General features: G+C 40.7%; 1 protein-coding gene across 2 annotated transcripts in view; it reads right to left on the bottom strand.

The window, feature by feature from the left end:
- The window catches only part of ATP9A (ATPase phospholipid transporting 9A (putative)), a 61,137-nt gene that overhangs the window by 6,365 nt on the left and 35,772 nt on the right, over positions 1 to 19,000 (bottom strand). For both annotated transcript variants that reach the window (XM_082773558.1, XM_082773559.1), the window contains 12 exons: positions 16,862 to 17,023; positions 11,656 to 11,748; positions 10,728 to 10,811; positions 9,705 to 9,875; positions 7,652 to 7,750; positions 7,305 to 7,394; positions 7,040 to 7,184; positions 6,144 to 6,208; positions 5,216 to 5,371; positions 3,820 to 3,884; positions 2,866 to 2,974; positions 1,527 to 1,584 (listed from right to left, as the gene is read on the bottom strand). In XM_082773558.1, the coding sequence (XP_082629684.1) occupies positions 1,527 to 1,584; positions 2,866 to 2,974; positions 3,820 to 3,884; positions 5,216 to 5,371; positions 6,144 to 6,208; positions 7,040 to 7,184; positions 7,305 to 7,394; positions 7,652 to 7,750; positions 9,705 to 9,875; positions 10,728 to 10,811; positions 11,656 to 11,748; positions 16,862 to 17,023 (1,297 nt within the window). The remainder of the gene's footprint in view (positions 1 to 1,526; positions 1,585 to 2,865; positions 2,975 to 3,819; positions 3,885 to 5,215; positions 5,372 to 6,143; positions 6,209 to 7,039; positions 7,185 to 7,304; positions 7,395 to 7,651; positions 7,751 to 9,704; positions 9,876 to 10,727; positions 10,812 to 11,655; positions 11,749 to 16,861; positions 17,024 to 19,000) is intronic.

Genomic DNA, 19,000 nt, shown 5'->3' with positions numbered 1-19,000 from the left:
GTTTCTTTTTTGTACTACTTTGGCCAAGTTCTCTCCCCTTGACACTTTCCCCTAAAAGAAGGGCACACTAAAGCACACCATTAATGATGTATTGTTGTGTACTTCTATTCTAGCTATAAGCCAGGGAATGCTCAAAACACCCTGCACAGCCACCTGCATAAATAACTCATGTTAGCAGCATGAGTAATCTGCACCAACATCCATCACACTAGGCTAGTTTCGGAAGGGAAAACCTGCAAGTGACTAGAGCTCGAGCCACAGAGTTCAAATCCAGCTGTGAACTTTCCAAAATTTAGGGCTGCTCAAGTTTTTGGTTAGGCTCATCTCTGCTAGCAACTAGTCCAATTGTTTGGCCTGATGTTTTTTAGTTATTTAGCACATCAGAAGTGAAGTCACTTTAACCAAATATTGTAACGAGATAGTGGTCTCAGCTCAAGGATAAATCTTTCCCTCAATGCATCACCCTCTGGCTGTAGCTTTCCACCACTTGTGAGTTTTCTATAAATGCCTTGGCTTTGCCATCATATTTATACAGCAACAGAAGACCGTTAGCCCTGTCGAAGGGTTCTACTGTATTAGATTTCAGAAGATAATGCTAAGAGAGCTTTTGTATTCTTGGCTTCACTCCCTACGGAGGATGGTAACATCATTTAAATCAGTAAGAACTAGCTGCTTATTTTGGCACATTTATGTTGACTGTTGTTGATAAAGGAGTTTTGGAAAACAAGAAATTTTGTCACAGGATCATGTTACCATTTTTAGCTTTATAGCTCAGCGTTATGTATACTTTTTCCATGATACCCTGATTAACCGTTAAAGTATTAGAGTTTGAGGTTACTTAATTAAAAAAAAAAAAAAAGACAAAATTAAATAAAAAGACTTTGTAGAGTCATATATCCCTATCCCCACATCCACTTTTGTAAAATGGATGCATTGTAATTAAGGTATTTGCTCAACTATCCTAGCAGGCTACGTGGAGTACATGTATATGTGATATGATCAAGACCTTGAGCTCTACTCTAATCCTTAATTACAAATGGCTATGAAGTAACCAGAGCTATTGCCACTGCTAATAAACAGGGTTTAGATAAAATACACTAATCCACAGATTCTGTTTTGCATACTGACTAACCAGCATAACCCATACATTTGGAAACCTTTTTCAAAACAAAGGAAGAGTCTCCAGCTCTACTATACAGATGGAACAATTACAGCACCAAAAGGAACTTGCACAAAATCACAAAGAGTTGTCCCGATGGAAAAAGGCAAAATGTTTTGAACTTTGACATCACACCACTGTGACACTGTTGACCAGTTGCTGCCAATATTTAGCTTTAAATTGTTTCTTGCTTTGGGAATGCTACCAAAATTTTCTGAGACAAAAAACAAACAAACAAAAAAAGAAATATTGATTCAATAACCTAAGGATCCATTGCTAAATTCACTTCCTTAGCTTCTCACAGTATAAATAGATATTCTGTACTCATCAAAACATGTAAAGGCATAAGCAGAAGCTGATTTCTTACCTTGATAGATGCTTATTAAGACCCATATCAAAAATGTTTTGTATGACAATGGTCGTCCCTAAAAGAGGGAATAAAAAAAAAAACAGCTCTCTTAGGGTTTTCTTTTATGAACATTCACTTACAGGTCAACCCACCAATTAATAAAAGGGAATTTGAAGGTGATTTGGAAAGAAACCAAACCAAACCAACCAACCCTGAAGTACTGTCTCTTTATTCTCATTTTTCATGATGTGCAGAGGACGCCTGGGACTGTGGAAGCTCACTGCTTGCACAGTACCTCTTCCTTACTGCACACACAATTAATTCAATGCAACGATGTCTCATGAGTTTAGTCACTGTACTGTGAAATATAAGATGTGTGTATACACAAATATATGTATATATTAATATTATATTTCTATACACACACAAATCACATCATATTGAAGGCAGATAGGTTTTAAAAAAAAGCTTCTTCAGCCAACACAGCTATACCAGTACAAAAAAACCTATGTTTAGACCAGGCCTAAGGATGGTTGGAGAATTAGTGGTTTATGACATCAGAGACAACATACAAGTGAAACCAGATGGAGACTTATTCAGACTGTTGGAAAAACAGGCTTTGCTTCTGAGAGTATCTGTTTAACAGAAATCCTTGAGGGAAAGGATCTGTTGAAGACTCAGTCCATCCTTTCCTTCAATTAAGAAAGATGTTCCCAGTCCACATACCCAGTTATTCAAAAAATTTTCCAGAAAAGAAAAAAAGAGAACCAAAGACAAGATTTACCTTCCCGATATTTCTATGGTAAGTATCAAATAAAGTTTCCTTTGTCTAAGGAGAAGGAACTCTGTCTTTCATGCTTAGGCAACAACAAAAGGCACAGCAACCAAACTTTTAGACAATCCCCTTAGATGATCCTTAAGGCAAATTTCCATTCAAGAAATTATGTGATAACCTCCTTCCCTCATGAAATTAATAGATCCCTTACCCCTATGACCCCCACCCCCCTTTTCTGGCTTCAGGAGAGTGCAAATTCCCTGACAATTTCTCTTCTCCCTTTATTTTGGAACAAATCAGTAATATTAAATACTTTGAATTTCCTGCAGAATACAACTATTATTTCCCAGCCATTTTTAATAAGTTGTATTTTATGCAGCATTCAATAGCAAACTGCACTAAAATCTGGTTATATCCGTTAATTCAAATTTGCCTTTAAAATAATTTTGCTTGAAAATATATGATATGGCCAACAATGAGTTCTGTATCTACTGAAAATACATTTGATTTAAAACATTTAGAGAGTTTCTAATCAAAACAAGGATTTTGCCTGAAACCAAAACATACGAGAGTCTCCCACACCTTAAGAAGATCTTTGTAGAGTTCTGGGTACAACATTGCAACTTCAGATTTAACATCCTTGTCCAGGACTAGGGAAAACACTGGAAACATTGTGTAAATTGTGGAGTACCTGCGAAGAAGGTTAAAGACCAAAAATTAGCTAAGATCTAGATGAGCAAACAAAAACGCTAATCTTCAGAAAGAAAATACAGTACAGTAAACTCAAAGTACTAAATAACGTCCGTATTATAAAAACTTCCAAAGGGAACACACTAGAGTTTTGCATGTAGGAAAAACCTGCAGGATTTGCTTTCTGAATAGCTTTTGATTAGAAACATTCACAGCTACATGACTGTTTCAAGTACTGCAACTGGTGTTATAGGTTTATTAATGGAGCCAAGGACAGACCTGTCCCCACCCTAAATTCCACTCCACAGTTTGGGCTGAGTCCTGTTCGCACCAGAAGGGAGTGGGGATGAATTTGCTGTTTGTTTTTTAATCACATAATGGATAGCTTATAGAGTAATGGGATTGCAAGTGCAATACCAGTATATTTTACTGCTATCTCTCAGTTTACTGTATCAGCTGATTCCTCCCATTGAAGATTTTGTGTTGTCCCCTTAAAATGACACTGTCAGGAGCTGGGCACTGGCTCTCATTGCTGCACAGCCACCAGAGCACCAGGACTGTCTTTCTACTTTTGCCAGGATTGAAGGAGCTCTTTCTGGAAGATGCACTGCTGTAACCTTCCAATATTCTGAATTTGAGACATTCTCCTTCTGGAAAGGATTCTAGACGTGACTGCACTGCCTCGGTGGCTTTGTTCAACACAGAGGGATACAGATCACACCTGCCTTCTGAAGCAGTGCTGTGAAATATGCAGAGCAGAGATGTGCATGCCTTGCATGTTAATTAGCCCAAATCTATCATTACACATATGTTTTCCACACTATTAATAAAAAAGTGAGCTCTTACCCAATGATGAGAAAGCCTTGGTAGAGGGGAACTGAAGCAAAGTAAAATACGGATGAGAAAACAGCCTAGAAAAGAAAATAGAAACTTTTCAGGCATTAAATAATGCAGTTAATGTAACAGCTTAAAAATATGGCCTGTTCAAGCTGGAAAGTACTTTCAGTGGGTTCTCCAAATTCCCGAAACTAAGAAGAATGTAATATCAACCCTTTTATTCCTACGCAAACCTTGGATGAAAACTATGTTTAAGAGCAAACACTGAAGAACTGGACTTGGAAAATTTTTTGTAATATAATTCCACAGAAAAGAGCATAAAGAGTTTCCTTCGAAGCCCATTCTTTTGATCAAAGCCATCCAAATGTTGTGAAGGACAGGTGCATACTTATTTATGTCTCATTCCCTAGATTATGCCTGCACTATGTAAAAATAATTTTTGTCAGTTACAGAAATCATGGGTTTGTTTTCTGATCTTGTTTTTAGCTTGGGATGTCTCTTAGGTTGCCTCTGCTGAAGGGGAAGCTAGATCATCCTCTCGAGTTTGAGCCTTTTGTCTCTAGTTATCCCTCTTTAACACATTTATTCTAAAAAGGTAGAAAGGAAGAATGAGCCTTCTGAAAAATATCAAGTGCTTTACTAAAAAGCTTTAGTATTTTTTATGCATGCAATTATACTCTACAGTGTGGAAATAAAAGTCCCAAAGAGCAACCTTCATCCTTAACGGCAACTTTCACTCCAGTCACCACAGCTAAGAACAGAATATGGATTACAAACTCTTAAAATCTCTTTCAGCTCTCCCTGTCAACTGGCAATTGCATTTTTGTTATACTGGGGCTCTGCACACACGAGCAACATAAATTTCAAGACTACTAAATCTGTTTCTAAGGTTCTCTTTGGAACGAAGAGGAACAGACTGCTGAGCACTTGGGGAGGTTAAAATGTGCTTCAACAGCCTCCTGGGAACACTCTGCACCACATCAGACCAAGCTTTCGGGAACCTCATCAGGTTCTGAGCCAGGTCTTCAGCCAGATGCTTAACTACAGTCCCACTATTTGAAGTCCTTACCTAAAACACACCTGAAATTAAGTGCACTTAGCAGAATATTGTTCTCCTTCAGATTTTCAGTACTTTTTGGCATTACTAAAATCAGCAATGCCATACTGTATCACAGCAATGTTTCCTAGGGCAGAATATTGTTTGTCCAGTTTTGGAGAACTTGCTGATCTTCATCCAATACCAAGAGCTTGTGTGTTTTCATAACAAAGTAACAGTCTGAAGTTCCCAACCCAAGAAAATTTTCAGAAGAAAAAATAACTGCATGCAAACTGAAAAGCAGAACCTTTGCTTTTTGCTTTTTTTTCTACCTCTTCAATGGAAAAGCCCACACGACAGCCCACTGACCTGCATTGTACTGATGCACAAGCTCCTGTGGATTACAAACTGACTGAGAGCTGCTGACCGCTTGTAGCTGTTCCGTCCATGCACCATCAGCAAACGACCCAAATGTTTAAACTGAGTGATAGAGAAATCTGCTGCAAGTGATGCTTGTTTGCCTTCCTGTGTACAATAGCAAGCAAAATTATAGGGAAATCATTTTATTATTGGGGAAAACTATATATATATATATATATATATTATTTACTAGTTATCACAACAGAATTTCCAAGAAAAATTGCAATTCATTAGGTGGAGGAGAGTATTACCTCAGCATTTCTGCCTTCCACCACAGCCTTTACTTAAAGAGCAAAAATATGAAAAGAATTCCCATTTGAACCCTGGCCTCTGATTCTAATCAACCCTCTGGACTATGATTCACAACATGGATGTTAACATGACACTCATTTTATACCAGGTCAGTTTTGAACACAAATGTTCAGTCTCAACAGTTCACTCAATTTTAATGTTTTGGCATACTGCAAGCAGAGTCTTTCACCCCCATTAAATTCAGTCCTTTTGCTCAAAACAACTCCACATGCATGAACTAGAACTCTACCCTAGAGTTTGCTTTCTAAAATAATACACACTCTACAGATAAAATATAACCCATTTTTAATTCTAAGAGCAATCATAACCCCAGCATTTGGAGCACCAACACACGATTAAAAACCCCAAATTAACCATGGTGGTTCAAGTTCAAGGAATCTCCCAAGAATCAAATTAGAAACTTCAACTCTACTAAAACTATTTGTCACTTCATTTTTGGTTGGATGATTATTCTTGTGGAAGCTTCTCACTTTCCTGCACAAATTTCTGAGGATTTACTTAAGAGATACTTGCTAACTAGTTTCTGAATTGCCATTAGAAGTCTTATTAAGCATGAGAATCTCACCTTTCCTTCAACTCCGACACCACAGTCAGCCTCTTGAATCATGCTAACATCATTCCCTCCATCACCTGCAGGTCACAGCACAGATGAATGACATTGGTAGTTAAGCAACAGATCCAACTTGCAACCTAACCAAAGGCATCTGGGCCAGGCTGTAACATTAGAAGAAACACTGAACCTTATTAACAAAAGCAGGAATTTAAACAGAACTTGAGAATTTGAATTCTTAAAGAAGTGGTTTGATTTTTTTGTGTGTTTTTGTTTTGTTTTTAATAGACCTGTATGAATTCAAGGCCACTGATCAGTTAAACTGACTAGTAGGTGTACTATTTTACATACAATGATGAAATAAAGCTCCTGCTAACAATAACACTGTATCTGACAAAGTTCAAATTCTGTTCTGCAAAGGTATCACCCCAAATATTTATGAGTTTCCATATGCAAAACTTGATTTTACCAATCATCCTTCCCCCAGAAAAAAACAAAGAACCTGTTCCTTAGCTCAGCATTTCCAGGTGTTATGGGATGACACGGGACTGTTCACATTAAAAAATAAAAATAAAAATAAAAAGACTCCATCCTACACGGCCACTCAACTCTAACTAGAGCGGTGCTGTTTCTGAAACACTTATAACAGATTTCTTATTGCACAGCTGCATAGCCAAAACATGCTTTTCTGACTTCAACCTCTGGCTGCTTGCAGCCTGAAGCTGACATAAGTCAGGCTTTTAAAGAAAAACAACAGTTCACATGCTTAAAACACTTTTCAGTCTTTTCATACCAGCCACAGATGTCCCCACAGACACAAAATCTTAGACTCTGCCTAATGTATGAACAAGAGGTTGAGCAGACTAAAAAGGAGGCAAAACTGTTTTTCAAGTTTCTCTCAAGTCCATTACCTACGGCGCAGGTGAGCTTGCCAGTCCTTTCCTGCAGCAAACGCACGATCTGGGCTTTCTGTGTTGGAGCACACCTACAGCAGACGACGGCAGGGCACTGGCACGCCAGCTCCATGAACTCATACTCGTAGTATTTCAGACACACCTAATTTACAGAGATCACAAGCATCAATCACTACGTTTGTGCTATGTTTCTTTACAAATCAGAAATCAGCGACAGGGTGTTGGGGCTGCTCCTGAACAGTCTGGGGAGCTCTCAGCCTACCTCCAGCGAGTCGCCAGAAATAACAAGTGCGCAGTCATGTTTCCGGCGGAAGGCATTCAGCTCGAGATGGGCTTCTCCACGGTTAGTCACCTGGAGAAAAACATGGCAGGGAGGAAGAGTTTGTTTGTTTTCACCCCGACAAAGCAAACAAGTCTCAAGGAGAGCAAAAGCAATATGGACAGGCAGCACACTGATAAACAAAACCTCAAGGGGATAAAAAGCTGGGTCAAAAAAACATAAATAGTCTGGGTCTGCTGCTGGAACAGAGCTCTGATCTCAGCACCCCTCCTGTCCTGGCATTTGGTGACCTGAACAGGTCTTGAGAGCAGTACACGGGTATTACTCACTAGTCTGAATATATGGATGTCCTGTGTCCTTGTCACCAAATGAGCGTTCTTCGCTGTACACGTGGCTGTCTCTAGCTTATCCCCGGTCAGCATCCACACCTAAAATCCAAGTATTTAATATATTAAACACAAAACTTAACAGCCACGTCTGCAAGACATCTAAAATTACCACCTACCAGTTCAGGCATGGAAGAGAACTATTAGGAAATATACATACAAATTATTTCTCTAAAAAAGGCCTATTTTAATATGTACAGAAAATTCTCATGGATGAAAAAAAAAAAGCAAAGCTTTTAAAGAGGCTGAATTGCAAAAGAGGTTACAAGCTGAATAGCATTTTTCCACCTGCAATATTTCAAGATTCTGCTGATAAAACCCACTAAATGCAAGCTAAAGAATGTGTATGCGTGTGTTAATGTGTCCCACCCCAGCTATTTCTTGTACGCTGAAATAAGCAGGCCTTGCTGCAGAAATATCCCTCATGGCCCTGCCTCAAATGTGGATGATGCAACTGGGGTTAGCTCACTGCTGATGTGTGCATCTGGAACAGACTGAGTTGGTTTTGTGTTAGTCTTTTTTTTTTTTTTTTTAAAATATATATACACACACACTGCTCTTTTTATTTTCTGCTGCTGGGGGGCATTTGAAAGCAATGTCAGCCGCAATATTCAGCAGCAATAATATATTATAATCTGGCAGGGAATTCCCTCAATACTGTAAATATATGTTTTCTATTCTTTTCTTTTCTTTTTTTTTTTTTTTTTTCTCTATTTCCCCCCTCCCCCCCCGGTTTTTCAGTGTTTTTATTCTTTCAAGACAACGCCCAAGAATATTCAACTATTTAACTAAACTTTTTTAAAAATGCACAGGGACTCATTTATTTAATAATCTGAGGTTGGAAAATGATTTGATCTTAACAAGATGGTCCCTGTAATGAATTACAAGACTGCCTTCAGTTCTGATTTGCTTTTTGCATGCTATACCCTAATCAACACACCACCATAACAAGCACAGCCCCACACAACCCACGCTGCACCACAATGCCCACTGCAGCCAAGGTGAGAAAACAATATTAAACTGCTCCAGAGTTACTGGCCAGATCTATATCAGATAAAGCCACAGCACTGCTGAGTAACTGTTTTATCCTGCTCATCTCACTTTGTAGCTCGAGATCATGTTGCTTAAAGGGATTGCTCCAAACAGAAAACACTTCTGGAAGACTGTCTTAAGCCTGGAATTCCAATTCCTATCTAAATTCCAACACACAGCCCTCCCTGCTTTTGTATTTACAGCACAGCTCAATATTTTGCTCGCTTTTATATTTCAAGCAGAAAAGCCACAAGCAGAACATTTTATCTACTTTTACTGCCTGAATCTCAATGTTTAGTCTTTTATTTTTTCCCTTTTTCAAAACCAGAATCTGAATGACAAGTTCTCAGAGAGGAAAACTGAGCAAGAATCCTTCTCTGCCAAGCACAGCTGGGGCCATAAGTGCCTGCGTCTCAGATGCAGGAGCCCAAAAAAATGGGTTTCCAGCCTCTCATTCTCTTGGCTCAGGCACCCTCTAGTGGCTGTTGCAAAGCATTGACCTCCACAGCCGAGCGCTTCACCCCAGCTCCACCGTGTGCCAGAGTCATTGAATCATAAAGGTTGGAAAAGACCTTCAAGATCATCTGGTCCAACCATCACCCTACTTCCAATATCACCCACTAAACCCCACAACAGCCCTGTTGTTTCATGTAACCCCAAAGTCTCCTGCAGCTCCCCTCCTGCACATGCACCCGGTTTCTCAGCGGAAGGAGCCAGAACAGGCCGAGGGAAGAAACGCACAGAAGATGACGCACTCTCACGTGTTAACTTTTAACATTTCCCACATGTTCTGTACCCAAAGTCGTGCTCAAATGCATCAGCCAGCCTCACTGTTCCTGCTCCCAAAGGGCACTTGCTAGAACATTTCATCAACAGGGCCCCAAACTGTCAGCTTCTGTCTGCAGGACAGTAAACTCCTGAGAGCCTAGGTATTTCTGCCGGGGTAATATTAAATTAGGCAAACCTTAATGCCAGCATTTCTCAGGGTCTCCAGAGTGGGCCTGACATCCGCCTGCAGCTGATCCTCCACGCCGGTGAGACACAGCAGCTCCATCTCCATCTCCAGGCTCTCGATGACCGTGGCCACCTTCAGGGAGCGGTCATGCACACTCAGCTTCGCCTGCACGTAGCGTGCCTGAGGACAGAGCAGAGGTAGCCACAGCCACATGAACGGTCAGCTTGCATTTTTGTGCAACACAGGGGTTAGCCAGCATGAAGCCCCAAAACTATCTGCTGACTGTCATTCAGAGGTGTCACCTGTAACGGCCCATGAGCACAAGGTGCTGTTACAGAATGGGCCAGAAAATATTTCAGGAAGTTTTTGTCACTCTGCCCCTATCCCATGCCAGCCAAGTGGCACGGCACACAGCGTGGCACACACACACACAAACCTGGGAACAATGCCATCACACCACAGGTCCAACCACTGCTTTTCTGACTAACACTTCTCCAAACGAGGACAGCAGAGAATCCTGAAGCTTCCCACCATCTCACTTCTGCATTTAACCAGTTTTACTTCACATTTTGCCTGCTTGGGGTACAGAAGTTAGCACCGTGTGCAGAGACCCATCTAACATACCCCACGCATGAAGCTTGTGTTTCCATGAAGCATGGCTGTGTTATATGTGGGATGTTTGTAGTTTCCCTGGATGCCAGAATGCAACAATGAAAATTAAAAGCCAACACATTGCCTCAAACAAACACAACTTGTCTAATGAATGATGGATATTTGCAGAATTTATAACCGTAGAAGATTAGAAGGCAGGATTCAGGAACTGTTTTGGAGAGTCCTGGACGGGATCCAGTTTCCTACATATCACTTTAAAAGGCACTTTGATTAAAAGAACAGCAAGACACTGAAAAATGGCAATTCTAACAGAAGGAGTACGGAGATGAGAGGCGGCATTATCATTAGAGGTCTGTGAGAATCACTTCAGTGATTATTTGTTTAAAAACAAAGAGAAAAAAAAACAAACAAAGAACTTACTTCAAAGTCTTGATATTGCTCTTCTGTCAGAGACTTCTTGGCTACAACGAGAACCCTCAGGCCTTCCCTAGCCATGTTACCACACTGGAAAGAAGTATCACATTGTAAACCATAAACTGCATCTCAAGTAAGATGATTTATGCACAGCATTTCAGAGATTGCAATGCAAGATAGCAGGTTAAGAAAATAACCGTCCCATTTGAGCAACCCCAGCAGGTCTATAACATCTGATAAAGTGCATGATAAACTCGAGAGGAAAAAAGGAGATCTGCAATGGTTTGTAATCTATCCCAGTGATCAGAAACAAAACTGTCCCCTCTGCCATATCAACATGGCAAAAACAGCCCCATTGATTTCATTTTCTCCATTTCTAAGTAAAAGGACACAAACCTTTGATTTAAAGACTTGGAATCTTTGGCCACAAACTCTTTAAAATAAGACCAATCCATTATTTCTATGAACTCTGGGGTGTGGGGCTGAGGAATACCAGTAAATGATGCTACTGCTATGAACTCTGTGTCAACATTACTGCTAACCTGACAAACACATCCAAGTACAAATCTGCCAAATGGAGTTTTGAAATCAGACCTTTCAGTCTAAAATAAATCCAGACACAGGATCAAGCCCATGACAAATTAGGTGATCTTGAATAGCAACCCGTCTGGAGCAAAATCCATTTTATTTTTAGAAATTATTCTGCACTAAATATGCTGAACTTGCCACCTGACTTCCTTGTTACTGCTGAAGAAGTAACAAGGCTGAAGATTAACAGTGGATTGCCATAATGCATGATCTTTTGGCCTGCAGGTGTTTTAGCACTTGTGCCCATTTTGGCACACTGACAGCAGAAGCTTTGTCAGGTGTTGCCCTGGAAGGGGAAAAGCACTCTCGGGAGGAACCCTCAGGACCAAGAGAGACCTCCCCATACCTCTTCTTCCAGCCAGTCGTTGTACTGCACAATGCCAGCCATCACCACATCAGCGCCCTTCATATAGAAGGTGATCTCTCCTGTTGATTCATCCTGAAGTTGAGAAGCAGAAGAGTCAAAGTTGGGCCATTATTAGCACATTTGGAGTGGTCTCAGCAAGCTAAGTGATGAGGTTTTTTACACAACAGTCACAAAAATGTCTGTGCAGGGTCAGGCTGAAGGTCCATCTGGCCCAGCATCTTGTCTCAGGGCCAGAACGAGATGCCTATTCAATTACAGTTCAGTTACTTGCAGCAGGAATTTAGACAAGTATGATCAGCTTCTTAATCAGCAACATGTGATCCCCGTGCAGCCACTTCTCAATCCTAACAGCGTGTGCCTTTGGAGTAACCTCTAGCCCTCACCCTGAAAACCTGCTTCATACTTACCAGGAACAATAAAACAGATGCACAAAAATTAACAGAGTAAAAGTCACTTTAATTTACCCTGTTACATTATACAACATAAGCATAATTAAAGTTTATGCTTGCCGTGGAAAGGTTAGATTGCTGCTTGCCTTATCTGATAGAAGTAATTTGTAGGCTGCAAGCAAAGCATATTTACATTACCACAAATTAAAAAATCCCTTCTAACCAGGCAGATACCTAAGGAGGTCACAGCTATTAGTATTACAAGCTAATGGAAACCCTGGCAATTTCCTCAAAGGAGACAAAACAATGAGTAAGGAACAAACTGCTCTGTAAACGAAGATAGCCACCAGGGATAGGAAGAAAATAAACTTAACACGCAAGAGCAGAAAGTCTAGAAAGGTCTGGAAATAGACAGCCATGAACAAAGGGGAAGAAATACTTTAGGTAAAATGAGAAATTAAAGAAAAGCACAATGAACACTGCTTTGTTTTTACACTGTTTAATATAGGCGTCAATCTGTTCTGCCATTACAGAAACTCGTGGTGATGGCTCTCACACACGAGGAGTACAAGTCGATAGATTAAAAGCCTGACGTCTTGTGGCAAAACAGTTCACTTGCACAGCAAGGCAAAGCAGCACCTGATGCAGATACTAAAAACCCAAGGAAGAGAAATAAGTGACTTGGCTAGGGCAATTAAGAAGTGGCCAAGGATAATTAAGATACTCTACCAAAGACTTCTGCCAAGCTCAAAGAGCTTTGCAGGTAAGATTCTTATGATTAAGCCTAAGAATGTTTTTCAAAGCCCTGAAAGGTTTAGCCTTCACATACCGATACCCATACATCCCACCTCCCCCAAAGCAGAATACGTGCAACTACCAAAACAAACAAAATCTGCTTAAATAAAACATAACACTTTTGGCGCTGGCAAAAGGTAAGGGTTTATCTATTAAATTATTTGATTAAAAAGTGTCTAACAACATCTCTGTAGGAAACTGCATGAGGACTCTACTTCCCGTGCTGCAGAACCGGCTTAAGATAGTTTAGAGTTTTTGTCCAATATAAATACTGTATCAGCTATCTCCTTGCATTAGTCATTTCCTCTCACCGAGTTCAGTAGGAGGTTAGTGCGTTCTCATATTATGGTAAGATCACACTATAAATCTACACAAAGATTTGCCAGTTATATTGTTTTGGAGAAGCATCTTTTTCCACCGTGGTCTGATTCTGGCCACAGTTCAAAGGCTTCTTTCAATTCCAGATATGACAATAGCACTATCTTCACTTCGCAACAAAGACCATTCCACATGGGTAAGGGGAAAAAAGCAGAGAGAAAGAAGAATGGAAAATGTTGTGGTCAAACAAACAGGCCTCTTTTCAAGAAGATAAGTAAGTAAACAGTACTGTAAAGAGTGGCTGCTTTGTTAAAACGGGACTTCTTAGAACTGAAATAATCAGCTACAGAGATGACAGTTTGATCACATATAGAAGATACTGCAAAAATATCCCAAATGAGGCACATCTGCTACTTGTTTTCAATATTAACTACTATTTTATTTACTAAATGTTGTGTGTTGAAGGAGATCTTTTTATGAGAGCCAGAGAGGACTGGACCAGCAGGGGAGACGGGCGTCCCTGCCAAAGAGTTTGGTAACGGCATTGCTGAGCTTGATGCATGAATCACTTGCTGAAATTCTATACCCAGATTATGCTGGCAAGACAATCGCAGTGGCTCCTGCTAGCTGGAAAAATGGCATTTTCTAAGAATGGGCAATATCTGTATGGCTTAGCAGAAAATATTACCATCTTAATTCTACTCGCTGCATTCCTGAGTGTGGTTTCATTCTACAGCTGCTCTCTTCTCCCCTCCTGCACAATGCTTCTGGTGTCTTCTGGACTCTTTATGCTACTTTCTTCTGATCCTTAGACAAGTAGCACAGATTTAGAAGATCTGCTGAAGAGGTAACTAACCACCTTTGCAAGTTGTGTATCAAAACCAACATGACTGCCTATACCTGCATACATGCACATTCAATAAAAACATTTTATTTGACAGTTAGTGATTTTTAAACTGTTTTTAACGCAAATGTAAACCCTGATAGTATTTTGGAGTATACAGGAACATGCTAAGGTAACACTCAAGCAGCCAGCAGCTGCTACTCCAAACCTGGCTCCACACAGGGTGCATAGGAGGCTGTACAGTGACTTAGCAGCAGCTCACAGCTGCAAAATGAAGACACTTCGCTACCAAGCATGATGGAGGAGGCAGTGCGTACTTCTATTAGCAATACAAACCTGTCTTACAGGCTTGGGATCTGGGCCTGATATTGCTCCCACTGACCACAAGTGGGAGTTTTGCCATTTTCTTCAGCAGTACTACATTAAATACAGAAATGCACAATAGGAAACTTTTTCTTCCTAAATGGGAGGAATGTATCTCATGGTTGTTTTAAAAGGCACAAGCTTCAGATCACTGACTTGCATCTTGTCATTTTATCATACATAAAGGGGGGAAAAAAGATCTCCTTTCTACTTAGATACTTTTCTACTTTTTGTTAGATGAGAAAGCATTTCAGAGCATCCGTTTCTCTGCTGAGCACGCAATCACAATTTAAAAGAAGTGTTTTCTTGTTCTGATGGTTAGCCCACTTCTTAAACTTTTGATAAAACAGTTCCTCAAAAAAAAAAAAAAAAGTACTTATCATAAGTAATGGTAGGGAAAGGTTTTTTATTCCTCCATCTTTTATTGCTCATCTTTTTCTTTTAGGACTCAAAAAGGTTGCCTGAAGGCACCACATCACTTTTACCATTAAAAAAAATAGTCCAGCTGAAGAAATTATGCTTGCTGTATTTAGAGGTACATATGCTATCCTTGCTGCAGCTATCATCCCATGCAGCAGGACACATTTGTGGGACTCTGTGTTCAAACACATTCAGTCAGGTCTCTAGACTCACAGATTTAACACACTGATTACTTTGTACAAGCTCAGCCTATCAGCCCATTTCAACCAGCATTCCTGCCCTCAGGCATGTTTTAATATTCCAAAGCCTGGAACAACTTGAAATACGTATTTATGCCGCTGTACTGAGGCCTGGAATCCAGCACTTAAAAGCAGTTCCTTGAGTAACGGGAGACCCAGGTCCAAAATACTCAGGTGGAATAATGCAAATACAGCCATTTGTGTGAGCTTTAATGAATTTCAATCTGTATGAAACACAGATTGTCATGCATGGGTTTGCAAAAGCTATTGTGTGCACGTTACAGTTCTATCTTTATAACCAATATTGCTGTTACTGAGAGATTTCAAGTTCTCCGTGACATTATTCCTCCATGATGTTGTTTCTGACAGAGGCTGCGTTCTGCCAGACAGCCAGAGAAGTTCATATTTGTGAAGCCTCCAAACGTTAGCCAATGAAGCAGACCAAATAAATCTGCTGTGGAAGCGGCTCACATACACTACCCTGGTCCCAGCTGCTTCTAATGACAACAAGGACTATTCCACCCACTGTTTTATAACTTAAAATACGAGACAGAAGATAATCTTACACTCTCTTTCCAGATACCCCCAAATAACTATGCAGCAACCTAGTTTTAGCACAAAGCAAAAGGAGGCAAGGATCAACCTTACCCATTCTCCCCACCCTAAATAACAAGGCTGCAGATCCTATGCAATGATACAGCAAATCATATCTTGCCCTGGATTATAGGTTTCCTATTCGTGTTTTAAATTCCTGGCACCAATTATATGTCTGTACTTTCAGTAAAAAAAATAACAGCAATGTTTTAATTATCTCCAAAAGAAATATTCAAACTGCTTCACCTTGTTTGCTTTGCAGGAAAATGGAAGTGCCTTGCTTCAGCTGGATTGATTTATTTTTCTAACATTGATTTCCTAGCAGTATCTGGAAAACTAATGATGATAATGGTGATAACTCGTTTCTACTGTTTTTAAAACATCCATGCTTTCTTATTCTTTCTTTTTCAAGGTAATTAACTTCTGGAAGTGTGATCTTCTATTGCATTTGCAGACAGAATCACAAAGGTACATGCACAATTTCAGCTGGGCACATATTTAGCCTGTGCAGTGCCTGCCCCTGCTGATAAAATTATCTGCATGTACAGATGTACCCTTTTACCTTAACTCAGCTATTTTTGAACTCTGCTCATGATACAACACTCTCAGCACGGCTTTGAGATGTTAAACAGCTCAGAAAGACCTCCACCATTCTCTGCAGCTACAGCAAGTGCCCTCTCCAGCAGTCTTGTACTTCCACAATGTCTGACAGAGTTTCAGCACCTGGCAGAGATCAGGGCAGTACCACACTACCACTACCAATCTGCTGAAGTTGTTTGCTGTGGCATCAGTCCACAATCCCCTCACTCCTTCTCAGTTGTTGCTGTCTCTATCTCCCCCTGTTGTACCACCACAACTGCTGTGGAGACCGAGCACAAGCTGGACCCACGGCTGAAATCCAGGACAGAAATTAAAAACATGAGCAGGAAGGAGAAGCCAGAGGCAGACGGAGCCATGGAGGACACACGCACACAGTGCCTGAAGCTTCAGCTTACTCCTCCCTTTTCCTGTCAGCTTGAATGAGGGACTAAAGTTCAAAAATTGAAGATGAAGGAAAGGATACATCACCAAACTAACCCAGCAGCGAGATGCTATTAGCTCAAAACACAGAACCAGTTTATAGCCTGAGGAAGTACACCACTCCTGAGAGCAAATGTTTTGTACCTTCCACATTATATTCGCAGGAGAATCACAGACAGAAGCGTGTAACTGAAGCCACTCACCCGGACGATTATCCCCATGCGCTTGCTCTCATAAGTGAAGGGGAAGATCTGGAGGATGGTGAAGTTCAGGATGTGGCCGCCTGGTGTCCTCAGCTGCATGGAGGACTGGTCTCTGCCCACCAGCGTTAAGCCCACGCTCTCGGTCCACTGCACCAGGGCCACCTGAGAGGAAAGGCACAGCAGGTTGTAATCTGCTCTGAAACTTATGCTGTATCATGAATTAAAACTGTTCACGGAGGCAGAAAGGGAAATGCCAGCCCAGGCCTAGCACCCTAACCATGGTTGTGGGTCTGGCATTTAAGTGGAGCCCAAGCTTTCCAGAAAAACTGGTGGGCTGTGGATCATCAGGCTGCTGAAATCTCCACCTAATGTTAATGATACATTTTTTACACAGGTGCTCTGGTACAGCTGGATATAACAGGCTTTTCCTGACACTGAGCATTCACTAAGAGTAATTCTGTGGTTTGGGCAGGCCAGCTCCTGAATCAGCTGCAAAGCCTTCCTAGGCCCTTAGCAGGAGGTGGCCGCTGGCTCCCTGCCTCTGGCTGCAGTGTCCAGAAGGAAAACATACAGCAAATGGAGGCACCGGTACCCTCTGCCCAGCTCCAGGGCACCCAAACCTCTGTAGGGGCCCATTAGTAAAATCTATTTACAAACACCTAACTTGTTGAATGTGCTGTTTCAAAACTTGCTGTTTATGAAATCAAGAATTCAAAGTGATGCTTTCACCCTGGATTTACAGTATCAAAGCCTGAAATGCTAACGCAGAGATCATTAAAAATTCACATGGAAAAACAAAGGAAAACAAGCTCCCTGTTGTACTCGGTTTGGTAGTTACAGTTCATCAGCAATTTGCAATCTCTGTACTGAGCAGCAAAACAGCTGAAGGCTGGCTCGCAGGCACTTTTTAGCAGAGCTCCTCTGCCCCACACATTAAAACAAACAAATTAATAATAATAATTAAAAAAAAACCTGATTTTTCAACACACAGAAGTACTCAGTTGAGCTTATACAACTATCATTTTGACTGCCGCTTTCCGTATTTGAGGACCTGCAACATTGCTTTCCTTATAAGCATTCACTAAATTACAACCAAGTCACAACAGAAGACCAAAGACTTCATTTTGCTCCCCAAGCGCTGCCCCCGTCTCCCCACCTCAGCTGACATAGCCACCTAGGAATGATCCTGCTGAGATACAGGCATTTCGCTCTACAAGCTGTCCTGGCAGTAACGGATGGGAGCAGCAGCTGACATAAGCCCATATATCACGTGCCTCCAGGAAGGATCAAGGGATACTTTCCCCAAACAAATACAAAATACTAGAAGTATTTTACAGTGACGTTCTCAAGAATGTGAGAATGTGCGGCACATGGTTGCTGCTGACTTGAAGGTTAATTACTTCTTGGGCATTTCAGGTTCTGCTTTTACTGCCTATTCCCACAAATACCTTACATAAAAGTGAGATTTATTTTGGGAAATCACATACACTAGAATACAGATAGAAATGAAATCTATAAATACTTGCGTCGACTCAAGGTTTTACTAGGAAAGTTGATACAACTGGTCTAATCAGACAATCTTTTATATCTCGGCTCCCTTTCATCCACAATTAGGTTTAAAAAACAACCTAAAATAAATCCTTTTCTTTCTTAAGGTAGTCTTAAATCATCAGATGAAAAAAAAAAAAATTAGCTGAGTTGGCTTTGTCTTTAAAGGCCTTTAAATCAATATTTGTTTTAATACTAGCAAGTTTTTGCAGGCTTATTCACAAAGGTTACAACAAATCAAAGGACCTTTCAAGATTCTTTTTCAAAAGTTTCTTCAAGACATCCTTAGTGCATTAAAGGATGCAGTTGGATAATCCTCCTAACTACCTCCCAGAGCAGAGATTGAGCTCAGGTTTCTAATACTCTGGTTAATAATGATTGAGAATTTTTCACAGTGAGATGTTAACACAAGGACCTGCTTGGTGTACATAGCACTAGATGCTCATCTGCCCGTGTTGGTGAGCTGCAAATGTCTGAAGACATAAAGCTCTGCTCCCACCTCAGGCTGTTAAAGCATCTCCATTGCTACTTTCTTCCACAGATTCCTCCTTCCCTGCCAGCATCTCACTTCAATTCTATGTCAGGAAGCAT

This window comes from Aythya marila (assembly GCF_965140915.1).
Source record: "Aythya marila genome assembly, chromosome: 16".
Lineage (NCBI taxonomy): Eukaryota > Metazoa > Chordata > Aves > Anseriformes > Anatidae > Aythya > Aythya marila.
The sequence above is the reverse complement of the archived record's forward strand: the minus strand, read 5'-3'. Positions and strand labels throughout refer to the sequence as shown.